General features: G+C 40.6%; 1 protein-coding gene across 12 annotated transcripts in view; it reads right to left on the reverse strand.

The window, feature by feature from the left end:
- Window positions 1-21,197, reverse strand: part of kcnma1a (potassium large conductance calcium-activated channel, subfamily M, alpha member 1a) — a 173,163-nt gene extending 151,966 nt beyond the window's left edge. For all 12 annotated transcript variants that reach the window (XM_042502562.1, XM_042502561.1, XM_042502555.1 and 9 more), the window contains exon 1: window positions 20,761-21,197. In XM_042502562.1, the coding sequence (XP_042358496.1) occupies window positions 20,761-21,051 (291 nt within the window). In that variant the 5' untranslated portion in view covers window positions 21,052-21,197. The remainder of the gene's footprint in view (window positions 1-20,760) is intronic.
- Window positions 21,198-27,829: the final 6,632 nt, after the last annotated feature.

Consider the following 27,829-nt stretch of genomic DNA (forward strand, 5'->3'; position numbering starts at 1 on the left):
TTTTTATGGTAGCGTGTTGTGCAGTGTACAGCGCTAAGAGTTGATTCTCCTTTAAACCAGCAGTAAAGGTAGTAACAGCACTGGATCGACATTTGTGTTAAAGGAACCACAACAAGCAGCTCGCAGCAGTTATCGGCTTACTAAAGACAAAGAACAGTAGCCAAAAATATCTGATATTTGGAAGAACAATAGCGTGAGGAAGTGCCTTACCCTTCCGAGCTGAGAAAGGGCTGATGGCATTTATGTTATATTTCAAACTGGAGGCAGACGCTGTTGTTTTCACATCTCGCCCATCATGCTTTTTTGCTTCTGTGATGCTGACATGCCATCTAAACTCACACTCTGGAGTGCCGTTGTTTGGTTTTGTGTAAAAATGCAAAGGCAGAGCAAAGAAGGGACTTTGTAGCGACCATATAGTCCAATCTACTTGTATAAATGTCTACAAATAGCAAATTATATATATTTTTTTTTACTGTTCATTAAAAATCAAACATTTGATTAGTAAGCTTTGGAGGTGCTGATTGGTACAGACATTATTTTTCAAAATGTCATTTTTTTTATTTTAAAACTGTCTTACTGACTACTTTTTCGGGCCCTTGTTTCCAGCACCAGCTCCTTCAAACTGTCTTGCCTCCATGTCTGCAACACAGAGGTTGCACTGAAAAGCAAACCACCACCTGTGTGGCATGCACAGCCTAAATGTCAACAGACTATTGCTTTTAATGGTGTGTGCGTGGGTGTGTTTGTGCGCATGCACACTCGTGTGTGTGTGTGTGTGTGTGTGTGTGTGTGTGTGTGTGTGTGTGTGTGTGTGTGTGTGTGTGTGTGTGTGTTGTATGTGTGAATAAAAACAGCAGGGCCAAGGCTGGCCCAGAGAAAGCAGTAAATCACATTATGCATTGCAATCTCTATATATCACAGCCACTGCCATTCTGCCCACCGGCTTCCCACTGCTGTTCCAAGTCTCCTCATTTTATTTTACTGCTCTAAAAAGACAAAAATTTAAGACATCACAGGAGAACACTTAGAATTTATAATGTTTGCATTCAATAAATGTTTCTGTTTGCAAAATGTCCTATTGAGACCAGCTGCAGTGTAACAGAGAAGCTCTCTTTCTTTGTTATTGGACCAGAGTGTGGAAATGGACGTAATGACTAGACTCTGGGAGGCTGAACAAGGCTAAGAAGGATCCTCTTTATCTATTTATAACAAGGAGATGTATTTCCTGACTGGTGTGTCTTTGTTCTTATCGCCTAGCATGCATTTTTAAATCGCATAAACCCTGTATTTCTCACACCCACACGCACGCCTCGCCAAGAATGGGCTGCTTTGATCGACAGGGAGTGTGGCAGTGATGGTCAGAGGCTGCGTGTCAGATTAATTACAGAGCAGCCATGTTAGTAGGCCAGGTCTAGTCCCACAGGAAGAGGAAACAGCACCAGTGCAGTGCATAGGTAGGGTTTCACCTCAAAAGGCACCCCGCCTTTTGTTGTGTTCACCGGACTGTCACGTGAGAACATGCAGACGGCTAATTTCTCTTGCGACCCTTTTCAACTTTGACCCTGACCTATTTCGAGACAGGTGAAAGGCTCCCTCTAAGGTCACGCTCAAGTCAGAGTTTTCCATTTCTGATCCCGTAAGCAGGGGTCAATTCCCTAAAGAGGAAGGGTAAATCACTTGTGAAATAAAGTGAGAAGGAGGAATTAACACTCTCATAAACTGTCCAAAACAGACAGCCATGGATCACATCCATTTATTTCCTCCCTGCTGTCCATCTTTCTACCCTTCAACGCCTTCCTGTCAGGCTCTCTAATTCTGACTGACTGGCCAAGGTTAGTCTTTTCCAGTGTTTTAAAAAAAGCTGTTTCCACATTTCATCTCACTGTGATATCATGTATTATCTGTCCCCCTGTGTTGATATCCCGGAGGGTAGGGGGCCAAATGAACAATAAGGGCTTCCCAACAGAGATCAGTCTTTTTCTGTCTACCAAACTCTCAGACCGTGGCTCCTTTGGGGGAACAAACAGGAGACCCGAAGAACAATGACAGATAAAGATGCTGTGGGACAGGGAAAGGGAGAAAAGAAAAGGAAGAAAGCAAGGGATGGGCAATGAAAGTGGAAAAGAGAAGGGGCAGACAGAAGGAAAATACCTTAAATACATATGAAAACTAAGGCCCCTCCCCACTGGACGAAAAAAGACTAACACCGCTAACATCTGGCTTTTGTATTTAACATCAGAGGTTACAATCGACATTCACTCCCAGGACAAATGACTCCACAATAGTCGCTGGTATTTATAAGCTCCAGTTTTGATCAACTCGGATCAGCACTAATCGAAATACAACACCCAAGTGGAATTTTAGCCACTTTGCCGGTGCGATGCAATGACCAGCCACCACAAAATACGTCCACGTCCAAGCAGCACTCAAACAGTGTTGTCTGAGCTGGCACCAAGTTTGAACAAAAGAATGAAAAATTAAGAGATACATGCAGCATTTTCACTGGCCAACAACAACTGGTTGTCAGGCTTATCTGTGACACTGAATCTGATACAAGCACACACCAAAAAAAACCCCACAAAAAACAACAGCATACTAGTCTGCTGCAGACCCTTGTACTTAGCTCTGTCCTGCTGGCAATAGAAAGCAGTCTACTAGCTATTTTTGAGTTTTTCCACATTTTCCAACCAAAAAAAAACACACAAATACATGTGCTAATTAGGGATGCATGTCATTGGTATCAGCAGATATTGGCTTTTAAATTAAATATCAGAATCAACCAACATGCTGAATATCATGCATCCATAAGTATAATACTTTTTTTTTTCTAAAAAAGGATATAAAGTCAACAAACAGGGAAATTACAAAAGCTGATGGAGAGAAACAGGGTGAAAGCCTGTAGCTTTCTGAAAACTTGCCAACACCTCTGTTGCTTGTGTTCACTTGAGACAATGTGCAGCAGAGCAGCGGCTAAGCTCAGCAGTCTCCTATTCCAGCCCTGTTCAGACATCAGAGCACAGGGCAGCAAAACTAATCAACACTCACAGCACCCACTCAATCAGGATATAAACCACCAAAGAAATTTAAGCAAAAGCTTCTCAGGTACTAATGACCCCCAGAAATGCAAAGGATAAGCTACAGACTGAAATCTTAAGGATTAGATTTTAAAGGTTAAGACTGCTGTCTGAAGTAATTGCTATTACTTATACTCACTTTAAAAAAAAAACTTTATCCTTATATTAATTCCACTTGTAATTGTCTGTTACTTATGGAAAGCTGAATTTAAACCTTTCATCAAACATTTTTCTTTCAAGGTCTGTCCCAAAATCTAACTACGTCACCAAATATCTATATAGTCTATAGTCACGATTTTGAAACAGCAAAGATTTTTGAGGTTTTTATTTTAACATTTCCAGTAAGTGTTGTTCTCACCTTGGATGAAACGTAACAAACGACTGCACTCAGGAGTGTGTTTCTGAGTCTTAATGCCCCTTTAAAGTCTCAATTAAATGTCTGCGTGGGATACAGTAGTTCTTTCAAACGCCCACTCCCTCAAGATTTCAGACCATTACTGCCTGTTCCTGCAGATGTGCCAACCCACTTCTGCTGCTGCCCGCTCCTGAGATGTGGCCACTCCTGCTGGCAGAAATGTTTCTATTCAAAAATCTCTCAGCCCTGTCCCACAGGAAAAATAAGGCACATTAGCCCAGATGAGTTGTTTTAATGTCATGTTTTTACATTTACTCAGTTTTTAAAAAGCACTTTTAGGAGAAAAGTAAGCCATGCTGTCACGCTTCAATAGTTATTGTGTTATTAGTTAGAAATCATATTAATGAATTCATCATAATCCCCCTAATTTTTTAAAGCCAGTTCATAGATAAACTGTATTTGATAAAACATAAGTAGTAATGTGTAAGCAAAAGATAAAGTAATAAAAACACAGTTATCAATTTTTAATTTTTATTTTTTAAATATTTTTTTTTACCATATTTTTCAACTGGCGGATTCAGCTGTTTTGTCATTGGCCTTTTTCACAGCAGAAAATTCAGATTGACATGAGAGGAAAAGCAAAGGTGGAACTAATAATATCAATTATGCTTCTGTCCCCGTAAGGTAACGGTCTGTCAGTGTTCGCGACACCAAAGATTTTGTTGTGGTACATTTAAATGGAATGCAGCCATTACTAATGATATTAATTACACCTGTGCTTTTCCTGATATGACATGTCCAAATGTCTGCTATGAAGACGGCCTACTGCCAAAGCCTTTAGCTGACCTTTCGGGACTGACATGCTTTACAGTGGCAGTGGTTAGGACAGCAGTGAGAGATACAGTTTAATGTACTGGCATGTACTGTATTTGTAAACACTATTTTGACCACATCCGCCATTACACAAAATGTTGCCCCCTTTGTGACAAAGGAGATAACTGACGTTTCAAGCCAAAAACTCTGTTAACCCTTTAACACTGGAAGGATTTTTACAAAGGTTTTGAGTGGCATAAGACTGTTTTCATGTGGGTGAAAGGCCAAAATGCCTAGAGAAATCTAAAAAAAAAAAAGAAAACTGTGTATGTGTGGGCTAGTCCTTAGTTTGACAAGGCAGGTTTATTTTTCAGATGTAAAATGTCACAATCTCTGTGGTATTTTTATCATTTTTTTGTTTATGTGGTGTTTATGCAAGAAAACAATTATTTTTCAGATTTCAGATTCATATCACATCTCCAGTATCAGTCAGGTTCTAATACCTCCTTTTTCTGCTATTTACTGGAAATGTTAAAATCGAACAAAAATTTGGTTAAAAGTTATTATCTAGTTCTGCATTCTCTTTTTTTCAGTTAAAACGTAATCTAAATCTCACCTTGCAGTTTATCCCAGCGGGGTTGGGAGAGCATTCTCTGACTCTGTTTTTCAGGCACTTGCTCACAAAAGATGGAAATATTTTCTCTGAATGTTGTTTTTTTTTAAGGACTCATATTCTTAAACAAGTTTCGGTGAAATCATTTGCATCATGAGCGGATGATTTGTGCGAGCCAAACTCTAGTTACTTGAGAAATGTGGCATCCATGACATTTATTGGGTGCATTTATGCTGCCCAAAGATTGAATCCTGTCGATTCTGAACACTCATGAGCTTCCTCCTAGGGGCCTCCCTTAGGCCAGAACGTCAACTTTGCACATAATGTAATCTTATATGCATAATCTAATAAGCAGCTTCCCATGAAATTCGCTGAGCAAATGCTCCCAAGGGGATAAACCCTTTCCTTTAGCTCCACTCTTGTGACAAACTTTACATTTTTAGCCCCTCTGCTGGTGAAAAATGAACTAATGGCACTATCGTCATTATGATTTTTACGTCTGCGCAGCACTCACAGGGAACTCAGATAGTGCTGCCATGCACCACCACCACTCCACTGTTGCAATATTAACAAACTGTCCACATCCCTGCTTAGTGTCAATGCAGCCAATTAAACCCTGCTTTTGACATGCGATGACACTGAGCACTAGTTAAAGGCCAGGGAGCTGCTCTGTAAAATGAGATTGCTCAAAAATGTCATCAATGTCCATTGCCACACAATGAATAATGTCCAGGAAGTAAAGATATATGTTTACATGTAATAATGTGCATTCATCCAATTTGAATAGAGGAATCTTAGAAGAAAGTTCATTTTTCAGGAAATTTACTCTATTCTTTACTAGATGCCCTCATCTTAAAAGGCTATTATAATTTTGAAACAAGGTATTATGTTAGGGCCATCTTATGCTTTGCCATCTGTATTTTACATGAGAAACTACAAGTTGTCAGATTGTTTCACCCTTTGAAACCTGGACCGACATCAGTTTTCTCGTGCTGTGTTCATATGCCTTTTACAAGCTGTTTCACCCTTTGAAACCTGAGCAAACTGGTTTAATTCCTTTCAAAAACATTGGGGGGAAAGGCAGTAAGAAATTAGTAAAAGGTGACAAAAAAAATCAGAAAATGATTTTTCTTTTTTTTAAAATGGGGAAATTTAACAAAAAAAAACAGGGAAAATGTCATAATGATTAGAATTATATATTTTGAATTCTGTTACAGCAAAAGGAAATATAGATTTTTTTTTTTAAAAAATTCAGCTCTGTTTTAAGTAATTGTCAGGTTTGTTTACTTTTTTTTTTACCTTTCTCTTTTTTCTTATATTCAGGTAGGTTTCTAGTCATTTTTTACTCATTTCTTGCTCATTTCTGGGCCATGTCTTGTTGAGTTGCTCATTGCCCTCTCCCTATGTTTCTGTAAAAAAAAAAGAAATCAAACTTATTTGCTCAGGTTTCAAAAGGTTAAACAAAGCTATGAAATGTCTGACTTTTAAATCCAACATAGCCTCACATGTAAGAGGCCGTGCTCAGGCTCCCTTACTGAGCTCTCCATGGTGCTGAAATGCTTCACTTGTGCAGAATAGCTGAGGCCTGTGGTCATAATGCTCAATGCATCCTGCCAAAACACTGATATGGAGCACAACTGCTGTGTGTTACTGTGACCAATGGATTCCACATCTCAGATGAGCACCATAGACAGTATTATGTTTCACTGAATATTAGAACTAATCCCTGCTGCTCCCCTGGTCAACATCATAATTGAACCACAAATTTTAACAACAGACCACAAACTACCCAGAAGCACCCGGAGTGTGAATCCTGATTGACAATAATACAGAAAATACCATTTAAATGATATATTGGGTCATAATGACCATCAGTGCTGGAAGAATATTGCAAACTACATTCTTATCGTGTATCTGCCTGCCACTCTGAATCAATTGTTTTCTCACATTTGACACATTTCTAAGCCAAGTGTTAATAATGCTGCAATCTATTTTGGATTCAAATAATTACCATGGAGCCACATTTCTGTAACTTGACCTCCACTGAACTGATATGACCACACTACATTCACTGTAATACAGGAAAATTGCAATTAAATACAAAAACACTTCTGCAGACTGATCCACGGCTCTATATGTACTTTACACAGCTGTGAAAAAGGAAGTGATCTGTTTACAGGCAACATGTACACTTCCGAGCATTATGCAAATCCATCTGACAAGACAAGACCAAAGAATGAGACATCACATCTGGCACTGAAGCCATAACAAGCAGCTTCTTAGCGTCTGTTTATAACAGATGCCAATTACATGATACATGATGTAAAGTACATACTGACTGAAATTACGGCCAGACCAATTAGAGAATTTATTTCTTATCTCTGTGAGTGTGTATGTGTATGTGTGCAGTCGAGTGTATTCACTTGCATGGTTTCTAATGAGGCTCATAAACAGAAATATACAACTTTCTGTGAGAATGTCTGACATCAACACACAAAGCACATCATAATAGTAACAATGTACTTAATTTGTTCCCTTGGGGAAATTTATTTTTCATTCTGTTGTTATTTTCTTGAATGTACACTCTGCAGGAATTGTAGGGTTAATGTAATATCACCAGCAAAATGTAAAGAGAAAGCCAACCCCCCAGATTTACTCTTGACTAAATGAGCTTTGTCCGCTTGATGTTTTGCCTCGCTATTTTTACATTCTACCAGCGTTTTGTCTGTGATTTTTAATTTTTGAGGTTCCCTCTTGGATGTATGCTGCTCGAATTTGCGCCTCCTAGGAAAGCAAAGGCATGACCCATCCTACTCTCCTTTGATCAGCTAGTACTCGTTGCCTTACATTGGTTGGGATGATTAGATATGATTGGTTATGGTCAGCGTAAGACTGTCAGGGTAAGTCAGTCAGAGGCAGAGTGAGGCAGAGTAAGGCAGGTCATACTTTCACTTTTCTAAAAAATGCAAATTCCCATGCTCATTGTCTGGCAACTGGTCCCGACCTTTTTGTAAAGTCCCAACCTCACCTGAACGCTGTGTCCTGGAAAATCCCGAGCACAGACAATGAGACAAAAAGTATAAAATACAGGCAGAGTCTCTGCAGATAAATACACCGCCACACACTTCTAGTGGGCCATGAATAATGACTGAGAGGGATTAATTTTGTATGAGTCTATATATTGTTTTTCAGGAAAATCCTACACACCATATCTTTTATTAACACATACACAGGCACATGCACGCAGGAGAGGTGTCAGAATGATGGCTCACCATAGCACAGTGTCCTGAGCAGTTAGAGGTTTGGTGCCTCGCTCAAGGGCAAGGCCGCCCAGCCATTTCTGTGGGCAGCCTTGCTCAAAGGCACCTCGGCCAATGATCTGGCACCTCTCCAGCTCCCAGTCCACACTCTGTACCTGTGCCGTGAATAGTCCACATGGTCCCCAGAAGGGCAGCAAGGCAACTTAATAGTCTTCCAACTGCTGCCCAATTAAAGAGTTGCTTAATCTCAAAGGCTGTCAGAGAGCAGCATGGCAGCTCTGCATTATCATCTATCTTTAATGAGGCGTTCAGCGATGAACCCATGCACTCTGTGCATCATCTGTACATGATGTCTACACATGCTGTCATTCCCGGCTCAACACTCACCGCATCATCTTACAAAGCTCATGTCACTCTGAAATTGGTCTCGCTTGCCTTGCTTGGTTCACGTCTAGATACATTTCACAGCTTTCAGAGCAACGCCGGGCAGCAGACGAAACCTGAGTGAGACAGCACCTTCTGGGATTTCACTTTTGCGAGCATCAAACAAGGCTGTAATTGACAGCTGGGCTATTCATTCTGCGCAGCCACTCTCGAAAATGTCAGAAGAAGTCAAGAGGTAAAATCATTGTGTAGTAGGCCCCCTCACTTTGGCTGAGCAGGGTTCAGCTTGTAGGCTGCCCTTCACTGTCAGTGCAACTTGTATCTCCCCATAAAAAACATTTTATTAGTGTCTGGTGCTCACTTAACTAATAGACACTGACTGGGATGCTGCCAAATGGGGTGCAATCTTAGCGTTGTAGCATGGTGGCGATGAAAGCACATTGCTGGCACACAGAGAGAAACCTGAGCCTGCTGTTAGCCTGCTAGGAGAATGACAATTAGCATATTAGCCTAGCCCCCTTGGAGGTTAATTGAGACAGGTTGCTGAGGGCAATGGTGGCTGTGGTGCTGGTGATGTGTAATCCCAGCACTTTCCTGACTGGCTCTGTGAGCTTGTTTGTGCTCGTATGTTCGCCCTCAGGGCCGGCTTCACAGAGCCATGTATGTTGCTACGAGAGAGAGCTGATCTCCAAATAGGAGGCAGAAGCACTGCCTGCTGAGATCTTTGAAGGTCACTGCTGTGTCCTTTGCACACTCCCTCTCTCTCTGTCTCCATCTCTCACTCTGTGCATCAGTGCACACAGCTCAAAGCAACAATTATAACGTTAACCATGTTTTGATGTCCACATTGCAGTGCTCTGCCGGCTTCTGTGATTTCTGAGGGTGGGCGGTGGGCTAAGGGGAATGGAGAGAAGATGGGGGAGAGAGTGGGAGATGGCTGGTTCTGCCTGATAATCCACACCAGAAAAGACTAGTCCCAGGGCGGTGCACGTGCTGAACTGCCTGGTTACTGTGAGTCCATGCAATGGCGTGGAAGCCTGGGACATTTTTAGTATTTTAACACTACTGTTTCACAAATCTAAAATAAAAGTTTGTCTATACAGCTTGGTATGAAAACATAGTTTATGTATGAAATGGTAAGAGAATGTTAGCAGTATAAAGCCCCGATCAGAGAGAGCGTGTTTTAGCAGCCGGGGGCAACACCCTGAATGCCTCAAATTGAATTTCAATTCATTGCTGAAAATCACCCAATGACATTGCCGTTTTTTTCCCCATTGTCCAATCAGATTAGATTTGCTTTATTGTAAGAAATAATTCTGAAATTTCTCTTGCATCCCAGGACATCAACAGTTTCACATAAATATAAAAATACAAACAACACTTATCCAAACAACAAAATCACACAATAAATATCACCAATCACGACAGACATCAACAAAAGTGGATACAGTGCAACAGATCACTCATTCCCTATTACATTACGCATTCAGCTCAGGAACACTGAGGCTACTTAGAAGCCTTACTCTGATTTAACAGAATGACAGACTGAGGAGCAAAGAAAATTTCTCAGCCTGTTCAATCGAGACTGTGGGTCTCTGTGATGGAAAAGCTGACATTCTTCAAATAACGTGTAAGAGGGATCCGACGTAATATTACCAGCTAGAGACAACATTCTTTTACTATATGCAGTTTGGAAACTTGACTGAGGTGCTTCACCCAAATTTTTGAGCAGATACACTGCAGTTTATTCAATCTCGCTTTAAGCTGCACAGACACAACTGTAGCAGACACTGATTCCAGACTGCATAACACTCTGAGAAAGCCTGGATGTGTGTGTGCCGTGCAGCACACTGGAAGGAGATGAAATGGCTTCTGTGATATCAAGAGGTAGTATTCATCCTTTATGTTGAGCTAACATTAGCTCACATTCAAATCGTTGCCTCAACTACTTCTTAAGAAGTAGCCAGAACAAGTGCCCTCCTTCTGACCATTCAGATTTTACTGTAAAGACCTGTTAGTATACTTTAGCCAAAAAGTGTTTAAGCTAAGGATAGGTGATTTGGCGGTTGCCTAGCAAATATCTTTGAAAATATGCACCAAACTGCAAGAAATGCTCTGTCAAAAAAAAACCAAAAAAAAAACCTTGCAACTTGCAAAATGAACTTGGTCTGATTGGGGCCTAAGACTAAAGACAAACTGCATGTGCATGTAGACTATCGGCTGTATTAAACAATTCAGACAAACAGCGATGTGTCTTACAACTGTTTCACTGACATTCACAAACAAAAAAACAAAATTTTTTAAGAAACCTAAGTGAGCATAAAAGACAAAAGTATGTCCTGTTTGCGCTTCTGACTAGTATGCAGTGGTACCACTGACCTTAAACTACAGCTAAATACCTGTTTAAACACACAAAACCAAGACATGTCCCCATGCAATTATCAGCACCTTTTTCTTAAAACAACATCATCTTAACTCTTCTCTCTTAATGTTGAAACTGCTGCTGTAGCATTAAATATGATTTATACGGACTGGCTATAGTGAGATCACCCACCTACACACACACACACACACACACACACACATCCTCTGATGTTAAGCAGTTTAAGGACAACAACAGCTGAGGAAGAAAGCTGGTAGACTAGAAACCATAAGCCGTGATCCCGCTGGCTAGCCAGGCACCAGCTAGCTATCTCCCTCCTGCAGGCCTCCCTCGCCAGCTTAGCCTTGCCGGTCTCAACCAGCGGATCTATATGCAAATGACTCTCCAGTGCCAGTTCGACTAGGATCAGGTGGCTTAGACCCTATCGCACATTTCCAATGATGGGAATGCCAGTCTAGCACTCTTCCCCCATGTGGAGCCAGGTATACCCTTCCCCTCTAACCTTTAACCCCTGAATAGCTCCTGGGGCGTGGAAGTCCTTTTAATAGTCCGGTGACTGGCCAAAGAAGACATAACAGCATGACAGCAGTGGAGCACAGTTTGGGTACAGGGGGGTTGACCTCTGTGTCTGCCTCATGATATACATAGTCGGGCCTGATATATAGCCTCTCCTTGTCTGTGGATTACCATACATCAGCATGGCACACTACAGTTGTCCCTAGATGGCCATCAAATCAGACCCGGAGAATTAGGGATTAGGACCGTGAAAAGGGAGGATCTCCACTGAAGAATAACTCATGAGTCACACATTCCATATTAGACGAGTGTTAAAAAAGAAAGTTAACCAGTGATGCTGGACAGAGTTTGCAAAAGCTTACATTTAAATGTTTGTGTGTAGCTGCTTTGCTCTGTTTTGTGTCATCGTAAACTGAATATCTTTGGATTGTAGTCTGTTGTTTCTGCAAAAAGGCAATTTTAAAGATGTCTGGTGAATTGTTAGGAGCTTTTTTTTTAACAATATTCAGACATTTTCTAGACAAAATAAATAATCAATCGATCACAAATACACACGATCACAAATATGTTGCAGCCCTTCTCCTGAAGAGAAGGGCTGAGGACAGGCATGCATGCTGTGGTGGAAACTGGTCACGCTTTGCCCTGGGACAGCTGTGAGGCATGCTCACTCCCAGCAAGTGTCAACAACACATGACAAGACACATGCAACTCAACCACTGGCCACAAGAACATAGTAGTCCTGCATACACATTCCTGAGATGACATCGAAAACTAAGTAAAGCCCAATACACCCCTTGGCGTAAACCCCTCAGTCCTTATTTCTCTATTTTGTGCGTTTACATTTAAAGGTAGGGTTCCCTGATTCTTGTTGGGATAGAGGTGTAGGGCAAAGTGTAAGGGCTATATGAACTTTCAAATGGAGGTTTTTCGGAGGCAAGCTTCCAGTCAAGTTTTATGAGAAATCAAGATTGCTGCACAAGAAACAAAAGCAATCCACACAGATATAAGATAACCATCATATTACCTTAGTTTGTTGTTTCAACATATTTTGGTCTTATTTTGGTCAGACTGGATAGGAGAACATGTTGTTCATGTTAGCCTACAGAGCTCGGCTAGTGGCCCAATAATGAAGAAGTGTTCTACTTCATTTGTTGCAGGGTTTCCCACACATTCATTAATATGTGGCGGGACGCCATGATCAAAACATCTGCCACCACAAACAGATTTTTTATTTGTCAAGCTGTACACTTCATTACGAGCACTACTGGAATATATATACTATACTATACTATACTAAACCTTTATCTCTAGACAGAGACAGAGCAGCAGATTGGCGGGCTCAGTGAAAGTGAAACTTAGCCATTCATTGTGCGGGGCCTAAAGTTTGCTTTCACTTTCTCTGCAGTAAGTCCTTTTCTCACCCATTGATCTGATTAGCTCTGAACTGACTAATAGATCAATTATCCATCCCACTCAAACTCATCAAACTGCTGCTGAGGAAAAACAGAAGTCATAGAGAGCTCCACCTCCGCTGCATTCACAGACCTGCAAATGTCCAAATTTAGAGAGGGGACCCTCGTCATCAGCTACCGCCACACATAGATTCTAATTCTGTGGACAACACTGTAACGGCTTGTTTGATCGACTGACAGGGCACAAGTTAAAGTGTGAAACAGGCATAGCGACAACAGCAAAAGGAGACCTGGAGTGCACTAAAGAGAAATCACCGCAGCATAAGACGGCATATTCACAATGTCCGGCAACACTTATCGTGCCTCTTTACATAAATACCAGCATCATCAATGTCATATCAAAGTCACTGAGTCATTGTAACTCTGTTCCAAGGGGCAAAGTGAGTCGAAAATGAGGATAAAAATAAGAAATGTGATTGTGCCTTAGTTTACATGAATTCAAACATATGTGCAAAGCAAGTCTTTCTCAAGTGTATCCAGTGGTACTCTTGTACTCCTCAGGTCTTTGCACATTTTATTTCTTCCATTATCTCTGGATTTCAATAAGCTAGTGGAGACCGAGGTGGGCCAAGTTAGGCTGAGGGCAGAGAGAGCGACAGCTGATGTCAGGGTGTGTGCTCTATGCTGCTCTGGCGAAATGCAGCTGGTCCGTTGCCAAGCAAAAAGGAATACACAGGCTCACAACAGTTCCTCTCTGCAGGCACCTCCGCAATCCATTCCACTAAAAGGTAAGTGCACTGAAGAGTGTCCCAGTATACCTCACTCACTCTGCCATAGATTTGGTCTTTTCTTTGTCACATAGGCCGACAGACTCAGACACATGCAAACACTGAGGTGGGTCTCAGACTCAGGTTTGATTAATTGCTCTGCAGTGAAAGCCAAGCCGTCGTGCATAAAAATCAATACCGATCCTCAAGTATGGAAATGAATTGTGATGATATAAAAATGCACCATGGCTGCCATTTCTCATCAGATGGATTTCTCTCTCTGGTTAAAAAAAAAAAGCAGATCAAAGAAAAACTGATTTACTTTTCCACCTTTAATCTGAAAGCTATTAAGTGTTAAGGGATAACAGGTTTGCTTTACCATGAACTGTCTAACTGCAGACTTACAAGGGTCAGAGAAAATGAGACCTAGGCACCAGATGTGTCCTCACCCCACCTCTTTATTAGTCACATCACAGAAGCAGAGTCTGGCCTTCAGTGAGGAGAACCAAGGCACAGCACATCAAACTCTCATTAAACAATATGAAACTTTAATGATCCCATGATTGCCACGGGGACACTGGGCTGGTGCAGCAGCAAAAAACATCAGAGACAACAGAAGCTCAATACAAAAGATTTTGGATAAAAAGGAAACACAGCATGCACTACTCCATCAATGCTCTTGTTGAGGTGTTTGGATAGAAACTGTACCATCCTTACGGCTGCTGGCTCTAAAGTGCACATAAAACACTCCATGTTGCACCTTAGGGGGGTGAGGGGGAGGCTGCTGTACTGAGGTGAGGTGGGAGGTGTATTTCTGTAGTCCTCATTTATATCTCACCATAACACAGTGATACAATGTGTAGTTTGGTGCACGGATTGAAATACATGACAGTCCAAGCCAACTTGGCTTGTACAGCACGGCTGTATTGTCAGTTCAGACCAGTTTAAAGATGATGTGTATTGTAACCACTCCAGGTACTTCAAAGATCTCCCTCCTTACTGCGGTATGACAGGTGTCAGTTCTTGTTCCTCGCATGTCCACTACCAGCTCCTCCTCTTACTGATGCAGAGCTAGAGACTGTTCTCCTTTCCACCTTAAGACAAAGCTGTCTTCTAAACATCTGTAGAGGCTTTCTTGTGTTAAGTAACTCAAACTAGTGGCCTCTCAACTACATACATCAACATAAAAATATTACTTAAGAAGCAAATCAGGGTCCAGTAATTCTGCACATTAGTTAATAGTGCAAAATATAAGTTACTGTTAATTACATCACCTGACATTAAAGGGATAGTTTGGCTTTTCTGAAGTTGGGTTGAATGAGGTACTTATCCATGGCAAGTGTATTACATATAGTAGGTTGCAGTGGGCATGCTCCTCAGTTTAGAGAGGCAGGCAGGAGCACCACCACAAAAGCTAAGCAATGCACTGCTGTGGACAAGGGCAGCAACGAAACATAGTTTAGTCACAAAGAAAATCAGTATCAGTTTAAGTGAACACTATACTGAGAATATTTTCACCACTTTACCTTTCCAATGCATCAGCCGTTTGGATCCTAATCACAGTTCCCACAAATTTAGATTGCTTCTTTTGTCAACCCACAGTCCAAAACAAAATACATTTTGAAAAGTTTCTTAAATAAAGCAAATCCTCACAATTAAGAAGCTTTGATCAGGAGTATGGTTTATTTTTTTGTTTGTCATATGATTTAAATGATTACTTGATTATCAAAATAGTAGCCTATTGATTTTTCAGTGGGTAGATTAATTAATCGACTATTTGATTCAGCGCTTACAAAAATAGTTTAAAATAACTAAAATTCCACTCCATCACACTTTTAACTTCTATTTAACAAACAACACAGAATGATCAGATTTACAGATATGTTACTTCTTAAACATCAGTGTCTAAATTTCCTGTTTCATATTGCCTCACTGCTGACAGCTCTGTAATATTTAATTTCAGTACATTGCATTAAGGATACTGAACTGTTGGCTGATTTTCATTAACATGTCTGGGAAACAGCAATATGAGTTACTTTATTTTGAGTTAACTTTATTTATTTCTGATGTCAGTACATTGCATAATCATGCTTATTTCCCAGCCCTACAACACACCATGTCAGGTATTTCTATTTTTTAATAAAGCCTTTTTTTCACAGTGTCATTTTCTCCACAGGCCAATAGTGCCATTCATGTTTAAACAGAGTCTGGTGCCACAAATGCACAGCCTCTATACTCCTCCTCCCCACGCATCCCAAATAACAGAGGCATCATATAAGAACTCCTGGAGGTGGCATGACGCAGAGTACATAACAAGACCATTAGATAACCATACAGCAGTGAAGCAGCACGGCATGGAGAGCAGCACAGAAAGTCTACAAATTCAGCAACACTACAACACCATAGGGAGGGAAAAATAGAGCAGGCTTATATGCTAACAAGCCTCGCAACACGGCAGTGGTTTCCTCCACTTCAGTATCACTGAGTGGTAGTGCTTCCATTTCTGTCAGTCATGCATATGCATTAGCATTGTCTTGAGTGAGTGTTCCCCTTAGCAGGAAAGCCCTTATTTAGAATGTGTGAAGTCTCAAAGATGGTGAAAAATGAAGCTCATCCAGATAGCCTGAGAGCGGGGGTTTTTCAGAGAGACGCACCGGAGGGAAAATCGAATTACAAATGTGGATGATATGTGGTTTAGAATGGCATTTGAGCGCTGTGAAACACCCCACAGATAAATGATGCCATAAATGTAGCCATTACTAGCACAGTGTTAGAAAAATCAATATGGGTTTGTTTGTTTTTTTATTTTATGTTGCTTTTTTAGTCCACCTGGGAGACAGCAAAACCATACAACATTGTTTTGTTGCAATACAATTGTCTCATCTTGTTTTAGGAAGGCAGAAGTAAAGGGGTGATTATACCTGGTTCCCTGGTCTTACTACTGCAAAAAAAAATCCAGCAAAGTTCAAACAGCAATGTACAGGTTTTTGGGGTTTTTTTTAAATAAAGTTAAACACTGTAAATCTAAATGATTTTTTGGAGCCAATATTACACTGTAAACCTCACATTCGACTACAATACTGTAACAACTTTAATGGTAATATACTTTTGATGTACTTTACAGTATTGACTCTGTAAAATAATAGTAGATACTGGCAACTTCATGTCATTAAGCAGAAATGTACATTGTAACAACTTGCAGAAAAAATACGGCAAAATTCTAACAGTAATCCACAGATTTTTGTGTTTTGTTCTTTTGCAAAAACAATAATACACTGTACATCTTAAAGCTTTTTGGAGCCAAAATCACTGCTGTACAAATACGGACGCATTTAACGGTAATTTACATTTTTTGGTTTGTTTTCTTTGAAAATATGGTTAAACACTGTAAAACTTAGTGCTTTTCGGAGCCAATGTTACTGCTGTAGAAATATGGCCAAATTCTAATGCACTGGGGGTTTTCTTCAAAATGCAATAAAGCGCTGTACATCTTGATGCTTTTTGGACACAATATTACCCTGTAAAATGTCCATTAAAGAATACTGTAAAAAAAAAAGATAATATTTGTAGTAATTTATGGTACTGACACTGTAAAATAATGGCAGGATCATGACAACTACAGCTGCCAGTAGTTTACCATAATTTTCACAGAAAAAAAAAGTTAAATGTAGCTTTGCAGTGCAGCACAGGTCATCGTCACACAGCTGTCTGATCCAAAGACTCAAAAAGTTGCACTGCATATTTAAATTTCTCTTTTCTGCACCCACTTATCTCACTCCTTCTTCAGTATGATGTCTACGACCCATAACCTCCCCTTATAATCCTGACAGAGAAGAGGGCCATTTAAAAGAATTAGGACACAGCTGTGTGTCAGCGGCAGAGCACAGGAGGACACCATGCAATGCAACACCCCCTCGAAAACCCTTCGTCACCCTCACACCCCCTGTTTCCACTTCCTCCTGTGTCTCTCTCAGAGTTTCCACCTCTGTTTCCTTGCCTCTGATTCCAGGTTCCCAGTACTGCCAGAGAAAGCCCACCGACCCCCCCAGTGCCAATTATGCATCCTGTTTCAGACACATGCCAACTTAGCCGGCCGCACCAGTCAGCTGAACACAGATCCAGTTTCCCCTTCTTAATACTCCTAACAAGCCTTTTCCCTCTGCAGCCAAGTGTCAAGCCCCACCAAAGTCACCCAACGGGATGGCTCTGCCTCTCGTACATGGCAACACAGCAACACGGAGAGGGAGCACCAACAGAAACATGCTTTGTTTCTTCTTTTTTTTAACATTTCTCCTCATTTACAAGAGATGAGATGCAACCAGATACCCACCAGCAGTCACAAGATGGATACCTCATTATATTTGCATGGTTTACTTTCAGCACTTTCCGAGCAAGATGGTGAGAAGTATGAGGGATGGCATATGGTTTGGTGCCATTTCTGATACTGGGACGCATGAGCATAGCAAAATGACAGGAGGCAGACAGCCAAGTCAAAGCCTAAATAGCACACTGGGCAGAATTATCTCTCAGCGTAAATAAGAGCAGTTTAGATGGGACGACTTTGAGTAAACAGATTTGAAAATAGACAGGAACCCAGAGGCCTGATTGTATTTCTGATATCATGTAAATGTCAACTTGTGTTTTTCAAGATGCCCAACAGCTGGACAACTCCAAAGTAACCAAGAAACAAATCTGCTATGGGACTTTCTGAAGAATATAATGTGGGGCTGAAATCAATATCATAATTTTATTTAGAATATCTTAAATATTTCAATTTATATGACATAAATGTATGCAAAATTGCACCTGAAATGGTCAAATTGATGTTCAATTTCAGTGTTTCCCATAAAATTAAAATTTCTGTGTGGCTGTTGCTTGTTTTGATCCAGTCAGAGCTGATTAGATCACATCAATGGATGAGAGGAGGAGCTGCTATAGAGAGAGTGTGAATACAAACTTTTAGACCTAGTGCAATTAATTATGAAGTTTCACTTTCACTATGTCTGGCAATCTGCTGCTCTGTCTGTGCCCAGAGTACACTCTGCACTCCCAGAGAGTGGTGTAAGGAATAACTGAACAGCATGTATATTCCAAAAGCACTCCAAAACAGTCGAGCTTCAAAAATCTAAAATCGATTCATGGCAGGAGATGTTTTGATCATGGCGGGCCACCAAAAATAAATGAATGTGTTGGAAAACATCTTCACAAATGTAAAACAAAACCTTCACCAGCTAAATTTGTTAAATTTATTTCCATACTTGCTTTAAAAATCATTTGAGACATTTAACATGATGTGATCATATCAACACAATCACACAAAAATGATAAAATTGAATTATTGCCCATAAGAGTTTCTCACGGTAGCATTCAGTGTAGACACATAACAACCAACAAGAAAGAAATTATTTAGGGATGAACTAAAAACTACATCAAATGCCCAGTTTTGCACATTACAGAATTCAAATGCAAATGATGGCTTTTTTCTGCTGTTGTCAGTTAAGGATTATGACTCGACGCTGTGTCTCCCACCTGTCATAACACCAAACAGAAAGGGGCAGAAAGGGGCCAAGGCCACCGAAAGGACATGGCAGAAGAGCAGCACGAAAAACACGGCTCATCCATTTTAACTGGACTTAACCCAAACACATCAAAGGATGAGGAAGCTCACCATCGCTCTCTCTGTCCTCCGTCCATCATTGTCACTACATCCTCTTTTTCAAACCCTTTGCGCTTAAAGACAGACTGTCACAGCACTTGCCATTATCTGATTTTTTTTAGCATTAAATATCAAAAATATTTTCTCCATATTAGGCCATGTTTTGCACACTCTGAGCAACATTACCTTTTCTCTACCCCTCTGTTCAGCCAGGGAACCACTCGCACTACACACAAGAGCGTGAGTCACGTATGAAGCAGGCTTTAGTACACATGTGAATCAGCTGTGATTCATCATTAAAGCACCACCACCTCAAGCAAAGTACTGGGCAGTCACTCTTTTTTAAAAAAAAAAAAATTCTGCATCAGTCCTGCATAGGCTTCGATAAGACATAAGACACTTAATTTGTCATTGCAGACGTACAACGAAATTCTGTTTGGTCACTCTCAGGCTAACAGATGTACACAAACGTAATAAAACATTAAATGAAAGCATTAAGACATGATAAAAAAACAAGATAAAACCACAAATAACGCAGATATGAAACAGGCAACTCTGAGCACAAAAGATAATACTACTGAAAATACGAATTGCGTCTTATATATCAATAAATAAATGGCAGCAGCAGGTTTAACACTTTAAAACCTTATATGACATCAATTTTCTTGTGCTGTTGTTTCTTACTTTTCTTTTTTTTTGCTTATTTTCAGGTAATTTTCCTGCAACTATTTTCTTGCTGTTTTTTTGGGCCATGTGCCGCTACGTTGCTCACTGCCTTCTTCCCATGTTTTCAACAGAAATGAAACCAATTTGCTCCAGTTTCAAAGGATTGAAATGCATTGTGGCTCAGGTCATTGCATGATATAAAGTGAATGCGCTTAAGTCAGTGCATAGCAGCTATAGGTTAGTGTTTGTGTGTGCTATGAAGGCCACAGTTCTGGGAAACAAGCAGTTATCTTCATCAAATGTGCAGCAAAGGCACATAACAGGCACCACTGAGTGTGAACAGTTAATAACATAAAGGAGTTGTATACTATAAGAGGGACATCCTTGATGTCGTGGGGTCTGCATGAGAGGTCTCAATGGGCTTCATTAGGTCTCACCGGTGGAATGCGCAGGATCATATGTTCAGTTACATGAAACTAGTGCATGGCCCCTTGAAACATCTACTTTCACCCAGAGCTGATGTGGCATGAGGACACTTTGATGTAGCAAAATAAAAATGAAGCTCTCCTCTCATCCCACCCATATCTGTCATTCAACGCCACCCCCTTCATTGGAGAGTGGGAGTTGGTAAACACAGCCAACGGATAATAACAATCACATTCAAGGGATGCATTCATTAGAAAGGCACTGCAACTGGCACTTGATATCTGCTTGGTGGGTGCAGATGATGCATAATGAGGAAGCCATCAGATGCAGCTCAGTGGCATGTGCACAATGAAGGCCATTTCAGAACATAAAGTCACAGAGAAAAACACACAAAAAACGAGATTTTACACCTTGTGGACAAACTAGCACACATACCTTGGTTTTGATGTTGCAGTGGCAGCAAACAGTCCACAGATATTTGAGGGTCCTCCACAGCAGGATGATGAAGAGACCCCCAAAAAACGTCACCATGGAGGAGGCGAGGAATGCCCACCACATGCGCTGTCCATTATTGTCGCAGGGCACCTCAGACGAGAACGGGATGACAACGTCTTCCATCTTGGATATTAAGATTGAAGAGTCCGGGTTTATATTATTAATGATATTACTTGTCCTCATAGAGCTGTCGCTTCCATGGGGAACGGTGCCATCTGCCTCAGCTAGCATTTAGGAGCCTTGGAGAGCCTGTGCCAGCGTCCCCAGCCCCACTCACCAGCCATATTGCTTGAAAAAAATCCCCCTCTTCGCTGTAGATTATGTTCACCCACCCGATAAGGTTTCTGTGTTTTAGCAGAATTGTTTTTTCGTGACAGCGTGAGACACCGCACACGCGAACCGGAGCAAAAAAGCAGGTCGGTGGCCCTTGGAGAGAGGCATTTAAATCCGCAATATTGACGAATCTTACCCGCTTCTTCTCAGTCTGAGGGGGTTTCTGGCTCCTCCACACCGAAAGCCATGGTGAAGACGGCGTCGTTTGCAGCCGTCGAGGCTGCCAATGAGTAGTTGTGGTGGTGGTAAACACAACGACAGTGAAAAATGTTTGCAGCCTGTTTCTTGGCGAGGCGACCTCTCTTCTAGCCGTCTTCCATTCAGGGATCCTGTCGATTACCAGGCGGAGAATTCGATCGATCGATTTCACTTTCTCGCAGCCTCAATCGAGTGTGAACACACACAAAAAAACAGAGGGATGAATTAATGTCACGATTCTGTCTGAAGACTACATAATCTTGCGGGTGTTTTCGATGTCAATTCTGCGTAAAAAGGACGAGCGCTCGGGTGGATGTGACCGTCTCCATTCGATTCCCTGCAGCCCTGGCACGGAGCGGCCAGCTGAGAGCGCCTGTCAGATCCGCTCCAGAGGAGAGGGGGGAGATTTACAGGTAGGAGGGCGGAGCGAAGCGCTAATAATAAAGATGGACAGGGGGCAGTAATACCGCGACGATGTTTATTCCAAGTGTCGACCGGGTCTGCGCTGCTTGGGTGGATATATAAGAGGTACAATTGCGCCTTTGCGTCTTTGATGCGCGCCAATGACGCACGTCGCATAAAAAAACAGACGGCTTTGAAAAGCAGCTATATCGATCTGTGATAAATCTTATAGCTCACTATATAAACATCACAGGAAATGATGAATCCCCATAGGAACTGGAAAGGGTATAAAATGACAATAAAGTGTTACATATCATTGACTGCAACACGAGGGTGAAGTCAGGTAATGTGGGACATCAGGAAAATAGGACAAATAAGGATCTCTACAAATATTAGCAGCCAGTTACCATAGATGTTTTGCATTGTGGCTACAAATGTGCAAGTGGCGTGTCCACACTTTTTTTTTTTTTTTTTACTTTGGTGGCCCAAGTGGGGCACTGACTTAACCAGGGGTGGCATGCGCTGCTGCAGGGACACACATTGCCATAGCTTTAATATACTATTTTTGTCTTCATTAAACATACCTAATTTAATTAGCTACAAACATTGTGGTGACTTACTTTCCTGTTTATAGTTTAATAAAACATAAATAAACCTACCAATCACAACACAACAAAGTGACACAAAACAAATGTAAAATAAAGCTTCCATACTTAATTTAAGAATTTTTTCCTCCGAAGTAAATAGAACAATATCAAGTATAAAGTACCAACAAAAAAATATGAATAAGCCTGTGTGAACAAACTTTTTAATAGTTGAATCAATTCATTTGTATGCAAAATTTGGCTAGATCAGACACTACTCAGACATATTACTGTCTGTCAGACTCTCTTTTAGACTGAATTGCAGCTATAAAGGGAAATTTAATTTACTTCAAATAATTCAAACTGACTGGGAATATAGCAAATCATGATGAGGTGGTGCCTGGGATGGCCAATCAGATTTCAAGGGTGCCACCCAGGCCACTCCCTAGCCACGCCCCTGAAATGTCCTTAACAAAAAGCAATATTTTTTTAGGATAGTTAGAGCAGCAAGTCAAAACATCACTGGTCCTAGAATTTGTCAGGAAAGCCATGTGGCATGTTAAAGTGTCTCTTGTTGGTCATAAGAGTACTGCAGCTAAAACACACATATATATATATATATATTTATATTTAAAAACAAACAAACATGACTGTCCCATTTTACCTTACTAGCTGTCTCATTTTACCCGAACATATCAGCAGAGTGAAGTTGGGGTTCATGATGTGTTTAAATGTCCAAAGTCTCTAAAATGTTTTTCTCAACATAATTTCCTCATAGAAATATGGCAGAGATGAGTTATAAAAGGAACACTTGAGCGAAAGAGTTCTGGATGGTTTTCTTGGTAATCTACCAAAAAGTGTCCCAAATTACATGACTTCATCCTATCAGTCGCTTTAGGGATATTTTTGACTTTTCATTAAACATAGTGGTCCCCCCTTTTCAATTACTGAGTCTGTGGCTTGTCATCCGTGCATGACGGGCGTCCCTGTTTTCATATTGAGAAATGACAAAATGACACACACACGCGCACACACACACACACACACACACACACGCAAAGTGTTATGAATGTCCTTCCCAGTCAATTACTGTAATATGCTTACACTTTTAGCTCACATATTAGGTTCAAAACAGGTGTGGATTGGTGATGACGGTAAGGCATGACTGGCAGTGGTTTATGGCTGCACAAGGATGGCCCTCAAGTAGTCAGCCAGACCAAAGGATATGAGAAAACAGCTGGGTCGGGGCCCTGAATAACCACTGACCCCTGAGCAACAGACCAGGCAGGTGCACACAGCCACCTGTGTCACAAGGCTCCAGACTTCTTGGAGATTGTTTGCAGTAACCCCTCAATAATCTGTCCCACTAAGTCTTTCTCAGTGCCTTCATTAAGTGACACTGACATTAAAGCTTCCTATCTCATGCACTCTGTGTGATTTAATGTAGTATGATAACAAATATCAGAAATTGTTATTCTGCATTAACTAATGCATGTCACATGAAATATGACACTTCACAAGCACATATCATTTGAAAAGTAAACATGCCTTAGAAAGGTGTGGCAGAGACATGTGATATATGCTCTGTGTTGGTAATTTATTGTCTTGGAAATATTAGTGCTTCTACAGAAATAGTTGCTGCAACAGAATCTTCCAACCTGGTGGGGGGGGGGGGGGGGGGCACGGAAAAAGGCTGAAGTATAAGCAATCTGGAAATTATAGCACTTCAGAGTTATGAATGTCTATTTAAGAATTCTGTTTCACATTAAGAGGCACCTGCAGGTCAACACTGCCGTCCACCAGAGTTACAGGACAGGATAAAACTCAGATTCAACATTCAAGTTTGCTCCAGAATTATATGTGAGGGCAAAAGGAAACAAAATCTGGTAATGTATTTTCTAGTATGATCCTAATTGTTTTCTTCTAATTGTATATACAGTTAAATATTAAGTTTAGGCAGGCGATTTCTTTTGACAGAATATTTTTTAAGTGTGTGTTGTTGTAATACTCACTTTGGACACAAGATCCTGAATCGTACAACCACCCCATGTTCTTAATAGAGCTGAAAGCAGTTTTCTTGCAGGTGAGTTTTATTTTCTACATGCACACTAAACACAAGGTAAATATGTTATATGTTAGCAAGTTATGTAACATTACTGTCATGTCTTTTTTTGGTCTAGAGATATATTTTAATTGGCACTAATCTGCTGTTAGCATTAGCTATACTTATTCAGGATATGCGGTACAAGTGCACTTCAGCCCTTGGTGGCCAAAATAAGTATTACAACAGCAAACACTCAGAAACATGTTTTTGCCAGAAATAAAATAAAATAAAATAAATCACCTACAAATGAAAAACAAACAAACTTAGACACATTATCCTGAAAAAAAATCACCTTCCAAAACTTGTGTTTTACCTGTACAAATGAAAAAAAAACTTAACATACAGATTTTTTTCTGTTTATTTTATAAAGCTCAATTTATGGCACCACTAAACAGCATCTGACCAGCAAGTGGTCAGACAGACAGATAAGGCTGGACCGTCAACAGCAGCTCTGAAGCTGTCCTCCTGCTGGTAAAATAATGAACTGTCACTTTAAAGGCAAATGATGCTGCTCTGCTCTCGGCCTAATGGGGAGGATCTCCCATCATTTTTGTTTTTTCAAACATGCATTTTTAATCAAAATGCAGATTTTTGCTGGAACCAAGGTGATACTGGTCAGGAAATATTAAAACTGATATTTCCAATGCCTCATGGTGATTAAATGTTTTATGAATGCTCATCTTTATTAAATAAGTTATGTTATTTTCAGAAACAAGTGTGAAGTGTAAATCACACGATTCTGGTTTGACAAGAGGCCTTCCACTAAAAGCAATAACATTCATTCATGTTGTTGATTCACACAGAATTACAGATATATCTGCATATCATTTATGCTGCATATTTGTGTTCTATGACAAATTTACAAGAAAGGAAAATAGCAGGGAATCTTTCTCCATAGACACTTGTTGTACAAGCCAATTGAGATCGAAACTCCAAAGCAGCAACAAAAAGGTCACAAAAAGAGGTCACAGAAAGTGAGAGCATCAGCAGCACATGCTGCATACATTTTAAGTCATAATAAATCTTGCCAGCATTTATTGCACAGAAGAATGGACTCGGATTGATCATCGCTCATGAAAGGCCAGCTGCTGGCCAAGTTGTTTCTGTGGGCCAGCAGAACTTTATCCGGAGGGTTTCAGTGCTGACAGATGAGGAGATTAGCACAAGAGCAGTCAGGTGGTAATCCCACAGGACATTTGAAGATGCTGGAGTTAACATGCTGGAGAACAAGCAGCAGAAGGCTGAACCGGACGAGCTCATCCCATCATGCACAGAGATGCGAAAGGCCAAGGCTTGCCAGCGTGGACTACAAAGATCCATCGCTGTCAGACGTGAGACTTCTCAAGTTCAGTTGAGCTGTCAGCAGCTGTCTTGAAACAGACACCTCAGCAGGAGGGCTGGAGACCCTACCCCTTTCTAAAACAGGCAAGAGGGGACTTGGAGGACATTAAGAATTGGGACACGACATAGCAGATCTGCACCTGAAGTTTATCAGAGTGAGGAAACTAGTGAGCAAGACTTTGAGAGCCACATCCCTGTCGTTTTTCTCCAATGAACAATAAAAAGCCTGAGTTGGAGATGGTTTGAGGCATTGGTGGATGTTGTGGAGACACTGGGTGCTCTCTTGCCCCAATGAACCCGACAGGCAGCTGGAGGGTAGTCATCCACTGTGACATCATTGGCCAGAGGACAATGTGACCCCATACGCGGCACTCAGAGGGAAGAACCTCAAGCTAGAGGTGTCCAATCAACCAGCAAGATCTGGTGTAGCTACAGGCTGTGCAACTGCATGGAAAACAACTCTGACAGAATGCTGCAGAAGCTTTTCTTGGCGTGTAGACCACAATATGTGTTTGTCATGTTCAGAAGCCTAAACTCACATTCATCAGACCTCCAAGAACTGCACTCAAGAGTAAAAAAGTTCTTCACAGAGTTCGCAGAGACTTACTATTTAACCCTTTGAAACCTAGAACCACATCAATTTTCTTATTTCAACGGCTTTCACAAATATTAAAACCTTTTCACTTCAACTAAATTGGTGTAATTTCATTCAAAAACATGGAGCAACTTGGTAAGAAATGTTCCACAAATTGAAAGAAATTGGTAGATTTACTTTTTTTTCTTACATAGCTGGAGAAAAATGTCCATGGAAAATTTCTAGGGAAAAAAAAGAAACAAAAAGCTATTAAAAATATCTGTATAATTATTATAATTACATGTTCAAAATTATGTTACAGAATTCTAATTTTAAAATAACTGTCCTTGCTTATTTTGTTTGTTTTGTTTTATTTTTAACTAATTTCTCAGGTAATTTTCTTCTTTCGCTGCTAATTGCCTTCTTTCCATCATTTTGAGAGAAAACAATTTGCTCAGGTTTAAAGGGGTTTATCGCATATTTTGTACAATCCCTCCAGAGCATGTCTTAGAAAGGATGGATGCTGTCATGGTGCAGACATCTAGGCTCGCATCTTAACCATCTTCAAAGATTTTGATCTCAATAAGTCTGCATGATTAAATAAAGTCATAAATACAGTACGCCTGCATAATATTTACATGATAATTACCACAGTCCTTTTAGGCATGTTGCTCTCAGTGTCCTAGCACACATTGACCTGTCACTATCAAACTGCAAAACGTGATGTATGACTGCAGTGCTGCTGAAGAACAAATAGAGCCAAGGCGTCTTTAAAAGTGTATATAAACCTCAGAGTGCAGCTGCTTGTTTAATGCAGAAGCAAGGCCACATCTTTATCGCTCTCTGAGATCCTGTCAGATACTGTCACACTACCTTATCTCAACTCAGGAACTGATGGCCATTTCATCTGCCTCTTTTTTATTTGCTGCTGCTTTCAGCAAAATGGATTCATCCTCATATACATCTCTGAAGGACACCGTCACATTTCAGCGTAACATTTACAGAAAATTTGCTCTCAGCTCTCCTTTCATTCTCTGTCTTAAACCCTAATCTATATAAAAAGGATACAGAGGAGCATGTTGAAATTGTCTATTGAAAAAAAATCGGTAATACACAGCACATGATCTACAGTGTGGTTTCTTGTTATTTACTGTATAATTTGACTTAACTTACGGTTTGATATCATCATATGAATCAGAGCATATAAAATACTTTCTGTTCCTACAGGCACTTAAATGTAGGTATACAGCAGATCAAGAGAGTAACAATTTTTCTTTAGAGGAAAAGAGAAATTACTTATACTATAAGTATTTGTAAATACCGGGTACCTACATGGGGAAATTTAAAGAAACAGGTTGTAGGACTTCTCCCATGTGCCAAGCATGAACTCGCACTTTGGATTCCTTTAGCATTCATTGTTTAGGAGGTTCTTATGGGGAGCCAAATTATCCACAGAGCTCTCGTCTTCTCCAA

This window comes from Plectropomus leopardus, chromosome 15 (assembly GCF_008729295.1).
Source record: "Plectropomus leopardus isolate mb chromosome 15, YSFRI_Pleo_2.0, whole genome shotgun sequence".
Lineage (NCBI taxonomy): Eukaryota > Metazoa > Chordata > Actinopteri > Perciformes > Serranidae > Plectropomus > Plectropomus leopardus.